Genomic DNA, 20,067 nt, shown 5'->3' with positions numbered 1-20,067 from the left:
ACGCTGAGCACTTTTTTGACCTTCATCTCCAAATGGTAAATGGAAATGCGGTTTTGAAAGCCTTCGTACATATTGGTAGCACAACTTGATTGTTTCCTCTGCAGTTCCTGCTAGGGGGAAAAAAAAAAAAAGCAGCAAAAATATGATACTATTAACATATTTGCAGCTGAAGCTGTTTAGAGCCCGGGCAGACTAACATTAACAAATGATGATAATTAGGCTTGATTTGCATATTAAAATGGTCTTAATTAAACACTGATTCTGTAAACGTTTAAAGGCTGTAATCGATCTTTTGCAGGCTCTCTTGGTTATTTATATGATCTAATAAAGGCTAGAGGCTTTGTTAATGAGACCTCTATTTCCTAACTTGTATGTGTCAATGAGATTATTTCACCGACAATTACAGAGCAGCCTGCTGTTAATAACTCACAAAACCCAAATGCTGGAATTCTTTTGTCTGAGGCTACATACATGATAGAACTCCTTTAATGGGAACCTGCTGTTTACATTTTCTTTCTGCTCAGATAGGGGACCGTGCCACAACCCTTACTAGGGAAAAATCCCAGGAAAGGTATTTCATGGGGTTTTTGTCAATGTAAAAATCAAGCTCGCGGTGTCCTGTGAGCTGTTTGAATAATGGATCTAATATTTATACAGCATTGGGCTTAGTCATAATACATTTGGTCCCAGATCTAATCCTGGCAAGTCTGACAGGTTGAACTTTGTAAGAAACTTTTTTTTTTTTTTTTAAGAGGTAATGTAATCATGCTGTAATTTTACAAGAGGTCTCTGAAAAGCCTTCCAGGAGTTTTAGTTCTCTTCAGTACCTCTACAACCTTGTGCCATGGTGTGAGCATCTTGGGAAAATGGTGCTAAAAGAGATGAAGAGCTCTTGCTTCTCCGATGCTAAATGTTTTTATCGCCCCTTGTCCCCAATCACTTTGTTAGCACCAGACAAAAACATTTTTGGGAAAGTGTTCATATTGCTTTGGAGTAATTTTTTTCAATATTTTTCTTATTTGACTGATCTTCTTGCACATGAAGGACTATTACATATATGTATGTATGTGTGTATTTATGACTTATGATGATGTCGGTTTTGTTGTGGGACATTCCCAGTAAAGATTTTCTGGTTTCATCCCTCTACATGTGCTTCTTTGAAGGCGACATAAATAGTTGCATACTCTGTAGTCCTGTAAGTCCAGTCTCCAGAGTGCCAGTATTGATGGATTAAAAAATATGTTTATTCCTATTTCATTTAAGTAATTACCTTTATTGGGAAATATTAATAAGCTTAACAAAGCTAAACCACTAGAGTATATTTTAAATTATTAAAATATTTTTTCTATGAAATGATCAATAAGCTCTATATAGCAGGTGGGACTTTCAAAATTGGTCTTTTGCCTAATTCCTTTCCCACTGAGACTGAATACAGGTTTCTACTGGGAGCAGTGCTGTGGTGAGTGAGTAACATTGGTAATCCTCAGACTGAGATTCAGCAAGTTACTTCCAATTGGAATGTTTTGTATGACAAAAGTCAAAAGGATATATTTACACATCTTCTGGTCTGAGCATAAGCACATTAATTGGTGTAGGTAATGGCATGTGCAATGGAACTTCACATCAGGTGAAAGCCTTTTTCTAGCAAAGGCATTACCAAGTGTCCTCATTCTGTGAATGAAACTGGAAATAATTTTGTCATTAGCTTCAGCAGGCTCCAGATCTGTTACATTTTGTGATATGTCCTCATGGTAGTATGAGGCAATGACAAAAAGGAAGATGCCTTTTCTGTATTTCAGCTGAACAAGAGACCAAAAATATATAAGGCCCATAACTTATAAAGCATGCAAGTTTGAGACAAAGTTTGCCTGTTCCTAAATGTAATGGAAGTTAAATGTCATGTTATTGAGGTACCAAGATAGTAGTTAAGTATTTGTGCTTTGAATGCTAAAGAAAACTTAGACGTCCAGTAGACTTACTAGAAAATATAACTATTTCCACCACTACCTAGACCTTCCCGCTTTACTCTCTCTTTTCTCTAGAAGATCTCACTTTTGAAAATATTGACATGAATTTGATTTTGAAGACTTACAAAATTCTGAATTTGAAATTGGCAGAAGATGAGAAAAAATTTTGCTAGGCACTTACGATCCTTTTTTCTCCTTTCACCCAGAATATGTAGACAGTGTAGGCAGGATCTGGTGTATAGAATCTGTGGACAGTGTGTTTGAAGGAGTTGATTTCGATGTTTTCTCCTCTTCCACTGGTGATAATTTAATTTTTTTTTTCAAATTTTGAAATCTAAGGACTTTTTAAAATGAAACTGTTCATTATTATTATTATTATTTCAGTGATTTCTTTTTCCAATGAGTAACTTCAGTGTTTCTAGCCAAGTAGTCTGGATTCTTTTCTCTGATCTCGGTCCCTCGGGTCAGCAGTACTGTTGTTCCGAAAGCAGCATTAGTTGGGAAACAGATCGTGGTGGGCAAGTGATGTGCTTTTGATTTCTTTTCAGCTCCTGGTTTCTTTGCAAGACCCCTACTTTGGGAACTAGTCGATCCCTTCCTGTTGGTTAATGGAGAAAATGGAGATGAAAGAAGAACCTGACTTCCAAGAGTGCTATTCGGCAGTTGCAGGTTAACAAAAGAGAACTGCAGACATGTTCTGTTACGTTTGCCCTTTTTTGTTTTTCTCATTTTGGTATCTTTCTCTGCACATCTGCCACTTTAAATTTGGATGAGATGCATTTGATGCGTAATGACTGCCAGAACAAAATTCACAGTGTGAATGCAGGAGGCTTACAAATTCGTTTATACCAATAGAAGTAAACACTTTCTAAATGGCTGTCAGACAAGTAATAACTTTGACCTTATTAGCTTACTCTTGATTTATACTTACTCTTTGAAGAGAATAAATTCTTCAGCTTTTTCTTTCTTCTTTTTTTTTTTTAAAAAAAAAAAACAAAACTTTTGAGCCTCCTCATTTGTCTTATTTAATAGCACAGTTGTGTATCTACCTGCTTTTGCCTCTGTACTGTCTTTTTCAGTTAAAAACGCTTAGTTTTTCCTTTCTCTTGTTAGGAAAAATAACCAGTGCTATGGTATGAATTCACAAAAGGCAACAGTTTGACATTTGGGCTGAAATTGAGCATCTAGTTTTCAGAGCACTAAAATCCTTCAGACTGATACACAACTTCTCATGTTCAGGTAAGATCAAAAGATAGTGCATGGTCTTGCTTTGCTCAGTTGCTGATTTCTTAAGATTTTTGTCACAGGAGCAAGATCAGATTAGCAGGTGAAGAAACGCAATTCTTGAGTGCAGGCAGTAAAGACAATGCATGGGAGTGGCAGATTCAGATGTGGAAGTCGTACGTGTGTAGAAGCTGAACTATATACAACTCAACAGCTTCCCATGCCTTTTGTAGTTTTCTTGCAGGCCAGGTGCTGTTCGCTCCTCAACAGAGGAAAAGTAAAAACTTTCCAAGCATGAAACTTAACTTTGAAACCCTCTGCCTTTAAAAGTGGGAAGGAAGAAAGGGTTTCCCATGTAGCCCTCTCACTTTTTGTCATATATAATTACATTATGTATTCATTGTTTTATTCTGCTTTTGTATAATTTAATTTTCAAAGCCAACAGAAATTCTTCTGTCTTTCTTTTCTGTGCTTTCCCTGCACTCATAAGTTTTCCAGTTATAGTCCACCAGCAACTTCCACTCATTCATAATTCATCTTTTTGATCTTTTTTACATTGAAGCAATAGATCTCATAATGTTTAATGTTAGACAGTCCTACTAGGTATCTGTCATGGACGCATTAGTCTCCTGAAAATAGTTGGTATGTTTTGCAAAGTATTGGAATACCAAGTTAATTTAAAGTAAACTCTAGTTAGAGTAAAAATGGGCCACATAATTCGGGGGGGGGGGGGGGGCAGGGGGGCAGGGGGGAAGGCTGTAGTTAATGGAAGTTAACTGGAAGTTAACTGTAGTTAATGGAAGTCTGCAGTTAATGGACTTCAGCATATAGGATTTCTCTGGCCATCCCTGCTCTTGCACTGCTGATCCTTCCCTCACTGGAACATCTAAACTCCAGGAGTTACGTTGGATAGGAGCAATGCAATTACCAAATTGGGCTCTTTTGGTGCTGACAGGATGATGTATGTACACCTGCCTTACAAATCCTTATTAAAATGCAGTAGCTTCTGTTACTGAAGCCATCTGCCAATATCAGCCAGGGGAATAATGTACAGGTCTGCTTTTAGTGAAAGAATTTCAATATCTTTGAGGGTTGGTGTTGTTTTGGTTCTTTTCCCCTGTTTATTTTTTTTTAAAGGAATGATGGGTCCAGCAAAGAAATTTCTCCCTCCCCCTCCCTGGATAGCCTGTCATGGCCATGCAGGTGGAACTGCATTTGTGGGTGACCTCTCTAAGTAGAGATGACTTTACCCACTTCTGTGAAGAGAGAGAACAGGAAGGTGTCTGCTTGCTATAAGATCTTTTTTCCTCCTTTATATAGTTAGAAGTTTGATGTCTCTTGCAGGAGTTTAGTGAGGAGAGAATTCCACATGGTCATGTCTGTTTAAATACTGCCTGTGGTTACAGATTTCCACAGACTGCAGTACAAAAATCCAAGTGTCAGTAGAAGACAAAAAGATAATTCACTTTCATCTCAAGAACAAAGATGAACAGAGGAGCTTTTTTCAACTTTTTTAATTCATGAAACATTTATCTTAGAGTCAGGTTATATTATGCTGGCAAGAATATCATCTGTCAGCATTTCTACTGTAAACTCCTGTTTTTTGTGTTTTTTTAGGAGTCTTAGAGGTTCACTTTGAACAGGTCTTGGCCTAGAAACATACTTTTCCTCCCAATTAAGAAAAATGAATATGACTGCATGTTCAGTGCAAAAGACATATAAATGCTACGTTCAGGTGAGAGTTCAGATGCAGAAACAAGAGATAGTTCAGGAACGTCCCAGAGCAAGGTTACTTTAGTTTTTTCCATGTTTTTAATAGCAGGTGTTACCAGCTCTGGAGTGAAAGGAAGGCTGGTCTGTGATGAAAAGCATGGCGTTAGGCTTAGCTGGCAGGCAGAGCTCTATTTCTAGTTTCTATTAACTACCAGCTTTAGAAAAACGCTGCTTCTCAAGTTTTTAATGTTTCACAGTATGAAAGTTGTTATATAAGTTCATGCATTTTAAAGAGATTGAAAATTCTCTTTCTTTAGGAAGATGTAGTGAATAAAGTTTTTTTTTTTAAAAAAAAAAAAAAAAGGCAAGCTATCTGTGGGAAAGGGAGATCACCGTAATAGCAGAGAGCCCAACAGCTGATGTACTTCAGCTTTGATGTACATACCTGCCTCTGTGAATCCATGTGTAGTAAGGCACACTAATAATGGCTGTGAGTTAATTTTATTACCCAAAACCAGGATTACAAAGCATCGGAGTAATGCCCTGGCCTTACCCTTGGTCTAACATCAAGAAACAGTCTTCTCTGCATGATTTTTCTTCCCCAGGGTCTGTTCCAAGCGAGGAGAACAGAAGTAAACTCCACGCTGAAGGCTCTGTGCTTGAGCTTATTGAGTAAACCTGTGGTGACAGATGGTAAAATTGTTTTCCAAATGTGTTCAGTGCTTACTGTACACATACTGTACATCATGTGCTCGTAAAAGTCTCTGAGAGAGTAGTTGGGAGATGGATGCGTTTTTGCCTTGCTCTGAGTCTCATCCCTCTGGATGAGACAGGATGGGGCAGATGGAGAGGAGAGCGGCTCTGTCTGCGAGCAGCTGGGCTGGCCTTGCAGGGGACGCATGCAGGCTCCGTGTGAGGCAGGAAATTGCTGAAGTGAGGTTTTACGGGCTGGGGTGGGGGTAGGTGTTTTTAGATTCTTTCCTCTAGTTTCTATGTTTACTCATCATAGCCCATGCAAATGAGTTTTCTCTCTTTTAAAAGTCACCTTGTTATAGCTTGTGCTTAAATAGAGAGATCCAAATCCCTTTTGATGTTTTCTGTGTTGCCAACTTCAAGGCAACAATGCAGGTGATTCCCCTGCAGCATGGGGTGACTTCAGAGCCCACAGGCTGCTGGATATGTCATGCGTTTCCTTCCAAGCTTGCTAGTGCCTTGCTGATGCGAAACGCAGGTAGACCAAGCAGGCAGACCATGTTGTGAACAAGGCAAGGATTTGAGCAGGAGTCATGCTTTTAATTTTGCTGTAAAAAGGGAGGTCCTTGGCCATATTCAGCAAGGGAAATTGCAAGAAAGGTTAGACCATCCCCAGTGAGTCCATAGCCAGTCATCACGGTCCACTTAGCATGACTTTTGCTTTAGGAAAAGTTCAAGTCTAGTGAAGTGACCTTCCTAAGCTTTAGATTATTTGAGTATCTGGAAAAACGTTACCTATGTAAGATCAGAAGTTTCATTCAAGATACTATTTCCCTACCCCCAATGAAATTAAACCTTTCATAAAAACTGTTGGGTTTTTTTTGTTTTAATAAAGACAATTAGGTGAAGAGTTCCACTGTTGAGTGCTTTATGGTTCACATACCTTCTTTAGTTCAGTCCTTCTAAATGAACATATTTCTTTGAGTTAATTTGTAAATGAACCAAAAAATTACAAATAAATCTTTTATCTGAATACTGTTTAGATAAAGCACATACTTGGATGTTTCTATCTAAAAGCTCATATCATACCACACTAATAAAGATAATTACATATTGCACCTAATATATTAGGCTCAGCTTCATCTAATGGATTTGTTATCTTGATTTTTGAACTTGGTAAAGTCTGTTCATGTCAGACTTTCATGTATAGCGGGGCATTCAAAGTCCAGAAAAATAACCAAACCGGCAGAGTTTAAAAAAACATGAGTAGTTTTTAAATGATGCTCAACAGGTTTTGGTTGTGTGTTTGTTCCAGAGGTGCTTGAATTATGGCTTGTTAGGTTTGGGAGTTTGTTGCTGCTGCTGCTAAACTGGTAACTAAAATAAGTATAGGAAGATTCAGCTGCTCTGTTACATAGTTAATGGTTGAACTTAATTCTACCAATGCAAAGAAGCTGTAGTATATTAATTATGATTGTCTTCAGCCTGTCTTGTCTTGCCCTGGTATTTGTGTATCTATATGGACACAACAGGGAGGATTTACAGCAGAATTTCACTATTGATTCCAAAATCTTGGGCTTTTATCCTGTAAAAGTAAGAATAAAAAATCATTTGAATTTAGGTTACTTGTTTAACTACTTTTGCAGCAGAATTACTGTTCACAGATCCATAGTTCCAAAGGTCAGGCTGCTTTTCTAAAATACTGGATTTCATTTTTTAAAAAAAGTCTTTTAGATAGCTCCAGTCCAAGGTAGGCAATTAATGTCTGTGCTCAGTGGAAGCTGAGAGGTTGATAGGCTCCATAACATAATGCCACGGTGTTTCTAACTGCTGATTCTAATGTTAATTTCTGGGTTTCAAAATGGAAAATTATATATGTGTGTGCATGTGTGAATAATCATTTTTAAAAAAAAAAAAACAACAATGCAGAACACTTCATATTTTGGGGTTTTTTTGAACATTGCTATTATCTGTCTTTTCTGCAGAGGAAGAATGTGTGGTTATTAATGTAATTGGGCAGTAGCTCAAGGAGTGAATAGAACTGAGATTTCCTCCATTAATATTTCAATCAAGACCTGATAACTCAGTTAACAATAATGTATTCTCCATAATTTACTGCCCTTTATACTGCTAGCATGTCATATGCAAGGAGACTGGATAGACCCTGTGGCTTAAATGTGGAAAAAATGGGCCTTTTTACAGCTGCAGAGTTCTGCTCTGACGTTTTGTTGTTTCTCCTGTTCTCAATTTGTGATAATGTTATCTCTGTCAGCAGGGTAATGGTCAGTGAGACCTTGAAGGTAATTTTCCTTAACGGACATCTCCCCTAATGTGAAGACAAGCTCCTCATTTTTCCTCTGCTCTTTTCTTGTGATACAAGTCCCAGATGTTTGCCTCTGCTCGTCTTGAACCTTAAAGAAATTCAGTTAAATGGGCAGATACATACAGCTGGTTCCTGGATGATAAGAAGCTGTTAGTAAGCTAAGGACCAATTTGCAAGGTGCTCCAGTGAAGTTCCCCTGAAGAAGCAGTGCTCCAAACTTCGCTTCAAGGGATATTAAGCCTGGGAGTTGGACACCCTGTTCACACTTGGTTCAGTTCCACATGGAATGAAGCAGGGGTCTTGGTGGTGTTACAGTAGGTTATTTTATAATTAAAGACTGAAAAGCAGAATGCATGTGCAAAAGGGGTATCAGTAACTTACTGCTGAGCTCTTGATGCTGAAAGCTCAGTGCTATCTTAACATGCGCTCTGATCCAGAGAATATTTATTACTGTTTGGTTTTGCTGGGACATTACAGCTAAATGGTAAGCTTTCAAGTTTTATTTTTATGGCATCTATGTCTGCAAAACTCAGATTTCATGGTGTTGGTAAAGGAAACACTAGCTGTGCATTGAATAAAAATAAAGTGGCACTTTGGAAATTAAGTTTCAGCACTAGTATTGAGAAACACTTTACAGAACCATTGGCTTTGTCTAGCTTTTTTAATGTTTATTATTATTATTACTCTTTTAAAAGTCCTTTTCAGGTGGTTTATACTGAATTGACTTATGGAAGGGAAATCAGAAAGTTCACGTTAGTTTTGTGGCACAGTGTCCATGTGATTTTCTTTTTATTTTTGGTTTGTGATAGCATGCTTTTTCTGTATTTGTGGAAAGATTACTGTGTATATGTTGTTGTTTGAGAGTGTCTGAGGGTAAATACTATGCCCTGCTGAGCAACAGCAGTTATTTTACAAGGGCTAACATGCACCAACTTTTGGGTTGTTACCATGGACTGGGTACAATTGATACTGCTGCTAGGCCACAAGGTAGATTTTAAGTCCTTGAAATTTTTTTCTTGCTAGACTGCTCTTATGTGTTTGGTTATATTTGCCTATTATGTTATTATTATCAAATTTAATTTGTCTGTCAGTATCTTGGGAATTTTGTGTAATCGCATTTCTATTCAAACAGTGAATTTATAATTGGATAATAATTATTTAAATTTTCTTTTTTATCAGGACTTATTGGTTGAGATTTTATTATTTAGAAATCATGTAAATATACAAGTATTTTCCGTGGAGTTTTTTTAGCACTTTTCCCCCCCCTAAGTCTGTTGAAAACTGTGGAGGACTCAAGAACTGCACTCTGGCAACCTTTTCATGCTAAAGTGGATGGTGTGCTTGCTCTCTAAAGATAGCAAATTGCTTTTAATAGTCCAGACCCTTTTTTTCTTGTTATGTTTGTCTTGCAATCCTTCCGTGAGAATAATAGTAATTTCCTAGTTTGATCTCAATAGTATATGCAGCCTCGAAGCAGAGACTACTTCCAGACAGAAAGGTAAATAAAAAATACTGTAAGATACAACATGGTGCTTGACAAAGTAGACTGCTGTCTCTTTTTGGTGACAGTTTTTAACAAAAGGAATTCTGTGAAGCATTAAATGCTGGGCTTTATCAGAGATTTGTATTCTAATGCCGTATGAACAAGACTGGAACGAGTCTCCTTGGTCTCCAAGTTCAGGGACAAGATCACGGAGAAGGTCATTTATTTCCAGACTTCTCGAGCAGCTTCTTACAATTAATGAGATTATTTTTTTTTTATCCCCACTACTTGGAGTGGAGGGGAGTTTTCGTATCTCACTGGTTGAGAACTGTCTTCTAATTTCCAACTGAAATTTATCTGCAGATAATGAATACCCATATGTTCCTGCATCAGCACTGCTCTTCAGCTTCAATAGCTCTTTTCCCTCTTTGCTCTTAACCCCTGAGATATTTACAACAGCAATCTAATCCCCTTTTACTGCTGTTTTGTTGGACTGAGTTCTCCTAAATGGTTCAGATATGTAATATGAACTACAGAGTATTATCGAGTAGTGTCGCTCCAGAATTACTTTGTGGTCAAACCTCATTAACTACTTTCCTGAAAGGACTTGTTGCAAATAGTGAGAATATACTGATAAAGCATGCTGATGATAAAAATGTAGGAGGTTTTGTCAGAGAAAAAGATAATCCAAATATGTTACATCAGAGGAGGAGCGAGATATAGATATGTGTATGTATTTTTATTTTTTTTTTCAGATTGGGAAAATAATAATGGAATTAAGCTGATAGTAGAAACCCTAACAGCATGAAAGAGGTATGATTAACCTATGTTACCCCAGCTCCCGAGAGATTGATTCAAGCTGGAATAAGTACAAAGAAGAACTACTGGGATGAGTAGAGGAATTTCAGATCTTGGTTTGGGGTTTTTTTCTTCTCTCCAGAAAAATGCAAGAAATTGTCTTTCGATTCCAGTGTCAATAAAATGTTTTCTTGGAGTGAAAGATTACACTGTTCAAAGCTGGGTTTCACTTTTAATAGAAAGCTTTTTTGTTACTGTTGCCCAAGAAACTAGTGATTTTTATAAAAACAGAGAAGCACATCTGTTTGTAATACCTCTGTCTTCCCATCTTGAAGACTTAATTTTTTTAGCAGGAGATACTGTGGTTGGATGCCTCCTGTACTGGGAGAACAAGTCAGATATCAGTCATGATATCTGACATATGTTACTGCACTATGCAGGTCGCTTACAGACCAATGTGGAAGATGACAAAAGATAATTAATTTTGATTTCATGCTTGTGATTCCTTAAGGAAGGCTTTAATGGTGTGTGTGGAATATCGAGAGACATGTACTGAATCACTGCCTAAGAGCAAGAGCTCAGTCTTTGGAAGCAGCGATCACACCTTCCAATTCAAACCCTCTGGCGAGGAGATGGCTTTTTTTCATGATATCTGAATGCACCTTTTCTGCTAGCTATTATGTGAAGTAAGGAGATATATCCTTAGTAATTGTGAGAAATGGGTTCCTCTTCTAGCAACCTAGTTGTTTTTAGCACCTTGGTTTGCACGCAACCATAAAATCAAGGTCTTTCTGTTTACAAGGGTATAGAATAATTTATATCACTAGAACTTATTTAATTGCTTTCTTTTTATGTTTAATTCCTAGAGTCTCCATGTTTACACATTCTACGGTCACCTGCATTCCTAGAATCATGCTACATTCAATATGAAGGTAAATTCTGCTTACGGATTTCATATGGATTTCCTTTTTTTTTTTTTTTTAATCATGTTCCTTGCTCTGGTAAATACTGTCCTGCACTTTGGTGAAATAGGATACCTCTGCAGCTGAATTCAGTATTATCAATGACTTCTAGATCGGTTCAGTGTAGCGCACACAGAGCAGAGTCCCAGAGACTGTTATAATAAAGCTGTCCTCTCCTGTGCCTACCTCCTTTCTCCTTTGATCAGTGCATGGTATCTTGGTATTTAAGCCATTCTCCTTTGTTATGATCATTTACTTACTTTAAATGAAATTTGCTGTTTGGTTTTTTGCCTGGATGGTTAATTTTGTGTCTAAAAAGGATAATTTTGATTGGGGTTGGTAACAGACTGTGATCTGAATGGGATGGGAACTTTGGAAGAGAAGTAATTTTTCCAAAATGTTTCTTTGAGGTGATATGAAATATTCTGAAATGATCAAAACATTTGTGACATATGGTTCTTCCAGCTCTTCCAGCCACACTACTTTTTAAAACTGGTGTGGAAGTGGTGAGGCATATGCTGGTTTCTGCTACCCCTTGCACTCTTTTCTCTTAGGTACCATCTTTCCTGAGAAACATCTCAACAGTGTTCATGCTCCCTGTGCTCTCACTGCCGCCATCATTACAAGCAGAGGAAGGTACTGATTTTTACTGTAGGATATCCTGAATATTCTCCTCTTGTTCAGTATCAGCTACTGCTTTACCAACTGCTTATGTCAACCCTATGTGTTTATAGGGTAAACCGGAGGGGTAGCAGGAAGTCTGGGATAATCTTAGATAAGAGGAGGGGATTAGGAATTCCTAAAGTATCTTAATTCTTTCTTGGCCGCGTGCGTGTATCTGTATATTTGATAGGAACAACCTGCCTCTCAGTATTTTGAAACACTGTAGTGTAGAACAAAGAATATTCAACAGCAGCAAGAATTGTGAGGGAAATACTATGGCAATACTATGACACTGTCTTTAACGTATTTACAAAGAGCCTCATGCTCTAATGTGACCTATAATGATTAGCAGGAAGCTGAAAGACTGTGTGTTGATAATCTTCCAGATAAGCATGTTATTTTGATAAAGAATATTATAGGTGGCATTAAACTCTAGACTAAAATCATTGGGTGACATTCTCAATGATTGAATTAGTAAAAATGGAAACATCCAGTGCAGCATTGATTAAACTGAGTGAGGAATATAATTTCAGAAGCTGTAATTGCAGTTATATAAATTAACTCTGTATGTACTGGAAAACTACTGAAAAGACTAAGTAGCTGGTCCTGAGTGGTACAAGTTATAGCTGTCACATTGGTTGGCTAGCAAAGCAAGTGCTGTATTTCAACCAAAGAACTGTTCTTTTACCCTCTGCTGTTTGCTCACTAAGAAACTAAAGTATTCCACCCTAAGCCAGTTAGTTAAGATGTTTTGAGTGACTTTTTTTTGTTGTTAAATCTTTTTGTTAAAAGCTGCATGTTTTATGAGGAAAATAGTTTTTTGTAGAAACATTAGTAGTCTCAAAAATACTTTTATTGGAAAGATTTTGGAGGTTTGGACCGTTTGAACAAAGGTGCAGTATCACTTCCAGAGTGGCTGACAGAAAGCCCAATGGTTAGACCTGGCCAAAAAAGCTTTGCAGCCAGGCAAAGATTTGTTGGAAAAGTGGTTTCTTAAGTCTGAAATGGCCAAACAGAATGCTGATTGCTTACAGAAACCTACTTTGAATTTTAAAAAAAATATACATATATTTATTTTTTTATTATTCCTGATGTCACAGGTCTGCAGATCCCATGCTTTGTCAGAAGTTTTCTCTATAGGGTCAGATTCTGTGGGTGCAGTTCTGTAATGGTAAAAGATCCCAAGAGATTCACTCCTTTTTCTGTGTAGGATATAGGTCAGTATAAGTGGGCTCCTAAGTCACTTCAGTGGGCTTGTGACAGTCATGTCGCAGGCTGCTTGGTGCCCAAAGGAGTTTTGAAAGAACATGAAATTCTAATTGCACAATGTCCTGTAGAGAAAATAGAAGAAAAAAGAACAAATTTTCCAGTTAGGTCAGAGCGCCATCCAGGCAGTGTGTAACGCGTATTTTAGAGGAAGAGTAATATATGAGGAAGAAGGAAAAAAAGAATAATACATTTGTACAAATTGAATAAATCTTCATTAAACTGTGAAACTGCTTAAATCTGAGTTATTTACTATACCATGCTTCTGAAACTAGTTAATAATTTTTTGTTAAGTGGGTGATGTTTAAAGCCAGAACTCTTAATAGTGTTCAGAGTCCATAATTAGCAATTGTTGTATGGAACATAACTGCCAATTTGGCACCTGAACCATGGCCATTTGTTGGAGGCTGCCTTCCTGGGACACGAGCTCTCTGGAGAATCTGGTGGGTAGTCACACTCCCCCGATAGAAACTTCTGTAGTTGTGGTGATGTCAGGGCTTAAAAGATAGTACTTTCAGCAGCATATAAATTCTGCAGTTTTCCAAGTTGGTTCTCTGCCTGTGGAAAGTTTGACAAAATTTGAGCAAAATTCACATAGCTGCTTTTGAGCTGAAGCCATATAAAAATGCATCTTTCCTCCTAAAAGTTAATGTTACCAACCCTTTTACTCCCATGTCCCCATAACACAACTATGTAGAGAAAAATGTTTCAGATGTTTCTTTTCCACTGAGGGCTAAGCCTTTGAGTAGAATTATGTGCGTGTGCTTGTAAGAATGGATTTTTATAGGTTACTCTGTGTGTTCCAATTCTCTTCAAAGGCTCCGAGTACAGTAAAAGATACATGTGAATGTGAACATACCTTTACCTGGGAAGGTAAAGATACTGCACCTAAGAGGCAAAGTGATTTCCCCAGTTTTTGAATGTTACCAGGATTCGAATTGACCCCATTTAATTGTTGGATTCCGTATGACTGCACAAATGTAGGCTCACAGTGGGCAAAAGGTGGTGGTGGGAGCCCCTTGGCTAACAAAGTGCCTACGTCTGGACATCAAGGCAGGGTTGTCCAAGTCAGCTCTGCCCTCTCCTTCTGACTTGTGGATGATTACGGAGAGGATGTTATGCATCAGCATAATTCATGCAAAGATGAAAAATCAAAGCACTAACATTTTTACATTAGTACATGGTTTTATCAATAACTAGGGAAAAACAATGCCATTTCGTGCAGTAGAATTCATACAAGGAATGGTGATCTGTTCTCGAACATTGGCATGTATTGTAAAACCTAAGTATGGCCTAAGTAGCATTTGAAATAAGTTTTGCACATACTTTGCACAGCATTTTCCCAGCTTGGCAAATCACCTATGCTAATTAAGTATGAAGACTATAGATGCTTGGTTATATCGTTAGAATTTAAAGTAGAACAAAACTTGCTCCCTTATGTGTCTGTCTATGTGTTTGTGTTTAAGTAAGAGTATGATTATCATTCACCTGTGTATGTATCTGCCATGCTGTGTTTGTATGATGTCTGCAGGTTAAGAAATCATTACAAAGGTTACCAAGTTTCCTTAAAACAAAAAAGTGGTTTTGGAATTACAGTTTATATTAGGAAAACCTAAAAGACTATAAAAAATATGCTTGATAGCAACTACCCGATTTTACCTCCCCAAGCCAAAATGCAAACAGCATTTAGGTCATTCTTCCATTGATTTACTGAAGGACAAATAATGTCAGACAGTTTTTAAACAAAAACAAAATTTCAATTTTGTTTACCTCTTCAGCAGTCCAGTTGGATGTCAGCTACCATTTAGCTGGGCCAATAATATTGATATTTGATGTCAGTTCTTATTCATTACTGCACCCAAATGATGCAAAAGTCAGATCTTTCAGATGTTTCTATGATGGCCAAATAAAGCCAGGGATGTCTGACTGCATCTACAGACACAAACAAGAAAAGAACAGAATACAAAATCAAAAACCTATCTGCTCTTATTGTTATTTATGTATTCAAAGTGTTCACCTCTTTGCATAAACTCAAAGCCAGTTACTTACAAAGGTTACCTAGTAATATCAAACGTGTTCAATTATACATGCAAAAGGACTAATAGGTGCTTCCTCTAGTTTATTTCTGTCTCCATGCATAAGAAATATAATTACGGAACTGAATTACATTTTAAATACAGATTTTAGTATCATTAGTTAACCATTTTCAGGCCATTGAACGTTGTTAGAAGTAAAAAAAATAAATCTATTCTGTCTCAGTGTCATGGCAAAGAATAAAATCTGCATCAAAATATTCTCATTTCACTTGTTGGCAAAAAGCTCTTTCTGATAATAGTGAAATTCTCAGAAGACTGTGGTAGACTCCACTTCCACATCCATTCTCTGAAATGTTCACGTTATTCCCTATTTCTGGAAGTCATTTTGCTGAAATGCTCTCTTCCCTCGGCCAGGCGTACTGTTTAATCGCTTCCCATCATCTCCGATGCTATTGGTATTCACATACCCCTACAGTTACCATGTATGTGGCTGCTTTACGCATTACGTGGAGACCAGGTGAGATGTTCTGAAACCACTCTAGAAGAATCGGGTAGATCCATCTTTATTTTGATCCATTTAAATATACTCGCTATCCAACTCTGATATCAGAGTCTTAATATGGAAGGCTGGATAAACAAGTAAGAATATGTCTTACCAGATATCCTAGAAGTAAAATAACTCCTCCAGATCTTTCTGTGAGGAAGCTCTGGTATGTATGGACTTAGCTGACCGTGTTCAGAAGGCCATGAACTTCATGACACCTTGGTTTGTGCGAGGGTTGGCTCCCCAAGGTGCTGTATTTCTGTGTCTCTGAGACATGAGATGGCCTTTTAGCAAAGGTGCTTCAATGGGACTGAAAAAAATCTGAGGCTGATTTTTAAACGTCACACCTTGATGGTCTCATTTGGTTTCCCATCACCGTTTTTAGTTTCTTATCAGAGATCGTTTGCAAAGAAAAAAATAGTAATGTGTCATACACCTGGATAAATCAATGACAGAGAAAAATCTTTTTTTCTTTCACACATAGCAGATGATGGTGACAGAGAAACTGTCAGTGTTTAAATGCACCAATTGTCGCTAGTGTTTACCTCTGTGCTTCTAAATCAGGCAAAAGGCAGTTCATTCGCTGTCTTAGTTTGGAAGAAATTTGGCTTCCTGGATTAGTTTTGGATCAATTTCCCGGTTATAATTTCTTCTGGGGAAGAAAAAAAAAAAATTCTGTTAGTCTTGAAGTTTGTTTAATCAAGGCCCAAGTTGCCTTCAGAAACTTGGAATTAACCAGCCTTTCTGTTCTCCCCAGTGTAATTTAGTTGTTTGAGGTGTTAAACCCAGTCCTGTCAAAATTACTAAATAATCTGAAAATAATCACAGGTCAAGAAAATTCACCTTCTTTTGTTTTAAGTGTTTGACACTTTGTATTATGAGAGGTAAGGTAACAGCTCATCCTGCCACAGGACCTTTCTCCTCCAGCCTCAGGGTTTATATCTTTCTTTCATTTACCGTAGACTTGATTTCCTCTTACCATAGGCAGTTCTTCCACATGGTCTCGGTGCTGCAAGCGCAAGACATACCTCAGGTTAACGTGGTGTCCACTAGCACCTGCACTCTGTAAAAGTAAAATAACTGAGGGACAGCTGCTCTTCCGTGGGAGCAAGCTGCATGTACCATGATGGCTGAAAATCTGTAGTCATGATCACTGAGACTTCTGTGCTCCAGGAGTGGACCACACGGAGACGGCGTAGATGAGGAACGTGGGGTAGGAAGCAGGGCAGGTGTCTGCAATCATACAATCCCATTAATTTGTTTTGAACCAGCAGTAAATGAAATATTTAACTTTTCTAATTGAAGCTTTTAATCAGATTTTGCTCTTGTTTAAATATTGGCATACGATGAAGCTTTGTCTCAACTCTTCATGATAAAAGTTTGGGGTAATGCATAGACATTTGGATTTTAGACAACTCTGTAAAGCCCAAGAGGAGGAAACGTGGCGTAATTTTTAACTAGCTTTGACATAATTTGTTTTTGAATAACTTCCAAAAACCTGTATATTTTAGGTCAGATTGGCCCTTGGAAAGATCCTCAGCAGAAACTGATAATAAACTGACCATACAGTATTTTCTTTTATGTTTTCAAACTTTGTATTTACGAATATAAACACATTGTTATGTCCGTTTGCTTATAGCTGAAAGAAAAAGAGATTATCCCCCTTAATGTGATTTTGTTTGCTTAAGTCTGCAGTGAATGTGACCCTCTGTGTATACAATACATGAAGCAAGTGCTGCTTAGCATGCAAAACTGCCAGCAGTGTGGAAAACTTTGCCCTTCTTTCTTAAAGGAGAATTAATTTGTGTTTCCTAAGGAATAAGAATTTTTTAAAATTACATCTCCTGGCCCAGCATGCCAGACTTTCCTGTGGCAGATGTACACGGTGGGTCCAGACCCCAGCATAATTCATTTTTCATTTTAACAGCTGGTTCTTAAACATGTCATTTTGCAAAACAAACAAAATCAGAATACAAACATCCATCTAGATTCTTTTAAATTCAATTTCCCACCTGCAATACAGTCTAACTTGCCTCTCTATGTGGTATTTCACAGGAAATAATGTTTTAAAATACATGAGAAAGCAGCATAGCATCCCTACACTCTATCCTGTTGCTCTTTCATGTGACAGTCATTTTCTCAATAAATTGTGAGACTTTCATCCGCAGTGCCGTTGGTATCACTGCCTTGGATGGGAGCGATTGCAGACGTTTGGCGCTGAGTGGTGAGGCCAGGGCTCCAGACGTGGCTGCTCACGCTGAATCTGCCCACCTCCAGCTCGCCCAGCACTCCCAGTTTGCTGTGGTCAGGTGTGGACAGGGGCTCGCGTTACGTTAGCCAGTTTACCGCTAAAATAGGTGCTATCGGATATGGTTTTGCATCAGTTACAGAGAGGTAAAACCTCTTCCAGCAAAAAGCATGTTTGTGCAAAGTTAACTCTTAGAAGGGCTGAAACTAAATTTGGGTTAGAGAAGTGGGTTTAGTTTAGACCAATGATTTCTGTTTGGTAAGAGGACTCTTGAACTGTTTACTACTTATCCAGTCATGGCCAAAGGAAAGCAGGAAGCTTGAAACAATGCTGTGTATGTGGTTGTGTAGTACGTGGCTTTATACAATCCAAAGTTGGATTTAAAATGAATTTATGCAAGAGTGAAAGTAGGGCCAAATTTGGAAAGGCCTCTCTGTTATGAAAATGCAATTAATCTGTAGTTGAATAAATATCACTGTTAGAAGGTACTTGAATATCAGAATGATTTAATCTGAAAATAATTGAGAATGCAGAGCTGAAAGCCATCAGGGATAGGAATGCGGATTATTCTATTTTGGTATTTAGCTGTTTTTTGATGAGGTAGTTCTTGAAATAATGGGATGAGATTTGTTGAACTGATCATTCTTTCACCTGAAATAGTTTGAAACTGGGAGAAACATTAATACACGAACCAGAATTGGGCAAGCTTCTGTGAATACATTTTATATGTTGTTGATATTTCTTCTTTGTACATTTAGTTTCCCTTAAAAATGCCCAAAGACAAGATAGAGTCAAATATTAAGTTGAACTTTTTCATTTTATATCTTCCTTTGATAGTTTCTGCTTAAAAAAAGCACATGTAGTTTACTGACGCTTATTTTCTTTCAGCAACTTAATGTTCTGCATTTTAAAATGGACAATTTCACAATTCAGCAATAGATCTATTGCCACTAATACTAATTTATGAATTTATGGAAGTATGTATTACATCTATATTTTAACATTATTGTGGTGGATACTACCCAGTTTTTAAAAATGTACTTACTTAGGCTTTAAGGAACTGAATGACAATAAAATCCCTGTACACAAACAGTGCGTATCCTAGGAATTTGTTATGCTTATTGCTCTCAGGAATGTCTAATCAGGTGATGATGGCACCTAACTTCACTTTATTCATGGCATCTCTCAGAATGCGGGGAAAAGCCAGTAATGGCAATTATCATTCATCTCCTCCTCTCACTGCACAGCTCCCAGAATTCAAAGGCACTTCTTTGATAGTTAAAAAGCAAAACCAAAATTGATTCTTTTAAACCTCTCTGCAAAAGATACTGCTCTCTTTGCAGTACTGTTTCAAGTGCAATGTCAACTATGGCTAGCAGTAACTCTGCAGGGAGTGCAGTGATCTTGGGTTTCATATGTAAATTTATGCAAAGGACTTCTGCAAGCCTAGCATGTGTTGTTCTCCTCGAACACCACAAGGCACTTCATGCTACTTGATGTGGCAAAGGAAAGAGAGATTCCCTCTGTTTCACACAGCAAGAGGAAAGCCTGCAGAGTGCGTGTAAACAAACAAGAGACCCATGATCCATCATTGCTTTTGAAAGTCAGTAGAACTGGAAATTCTGCTGCAACAAAGTTCTGCCATTTCCATTGATTGCTTTTAATGGAGCTTCTCCTTTGGAGGACACAAGGGATGTTCTTTATGAGTCTCCATATGCTCTGAAAAGAGAAAATTAATAACCTAGAAATAACATCATTTTAGGATACTCTTCATCTTGATCAAAATCATCACTGAGAAAATGGGGATAAGTAGTGAAAAAATTCTATCTCGATATCTTCAAGTTTCTGAGTATGCAATGGCCCACATACCCATTCATTTAGCAGCACAGACATCTCTCCAGATGTTTTTTCCACTTCCTGATATATTTGTTTGTCCGTCACTTTCTAATAGTAGTAGACTTTTAATCACTGATCACATTAGAGAGGCATCTATGTGCCTCTATCCTTCTGCAATAAATTTCCCTTCTGCTCAAAACCTCTCCTGAGGACTGTCTGGTTGTTCTTTGCTCGGTTTGGTTGTTTGCATTAACAGCACTCACCCCTCAGTCAGCGCTTCCCCTCATGCCTCTCTGTCTCCTTTGTGTTTC

The 20,067-nt window shown here is 37.7% G+C and overlaps 1 protein-coding gene across 1 annotated transcript in view; it reads left to right on the top strand.

Annotated features, from left to right (window-relative positions):
• SPAG16 (sperm associated antigen 16) overlaps window positions 1–20,067 on the top strand; it is a 404,854-nt gene that overhangs the window by 271,170 nt on the left and 113,617 nt on the right. The window contains 1 exon segment of the mRNA XM_075755745.1: window positions 11,068–11,133. Within this exon segment, the coding sequence (XP_075611860.1) occupies window positions 11,068–11,133 (66 nt within the window).

The sequence above is a fragment of the Balearica regulorum genome, chromosome 6 (assembly GCF_011004875.1).
Source record: "Balearica regulorum gibbericeps isolate bBalReg1 chromosome 6, bBalReg1.pri, whole genome shotgun sequence".
Taxonomy (NCBI): domain Eukaryota; kingdom Metazoa; phylum Chordata; class Aves; order Gruiformes; family Gruidae; genus Balearica; species Balearica regulorum.
The sequence above is the reverse complement of the archived record's forward strand: the minus strand, read 5'-3'. Positions and strand labels throughout refer to the sequence as shown.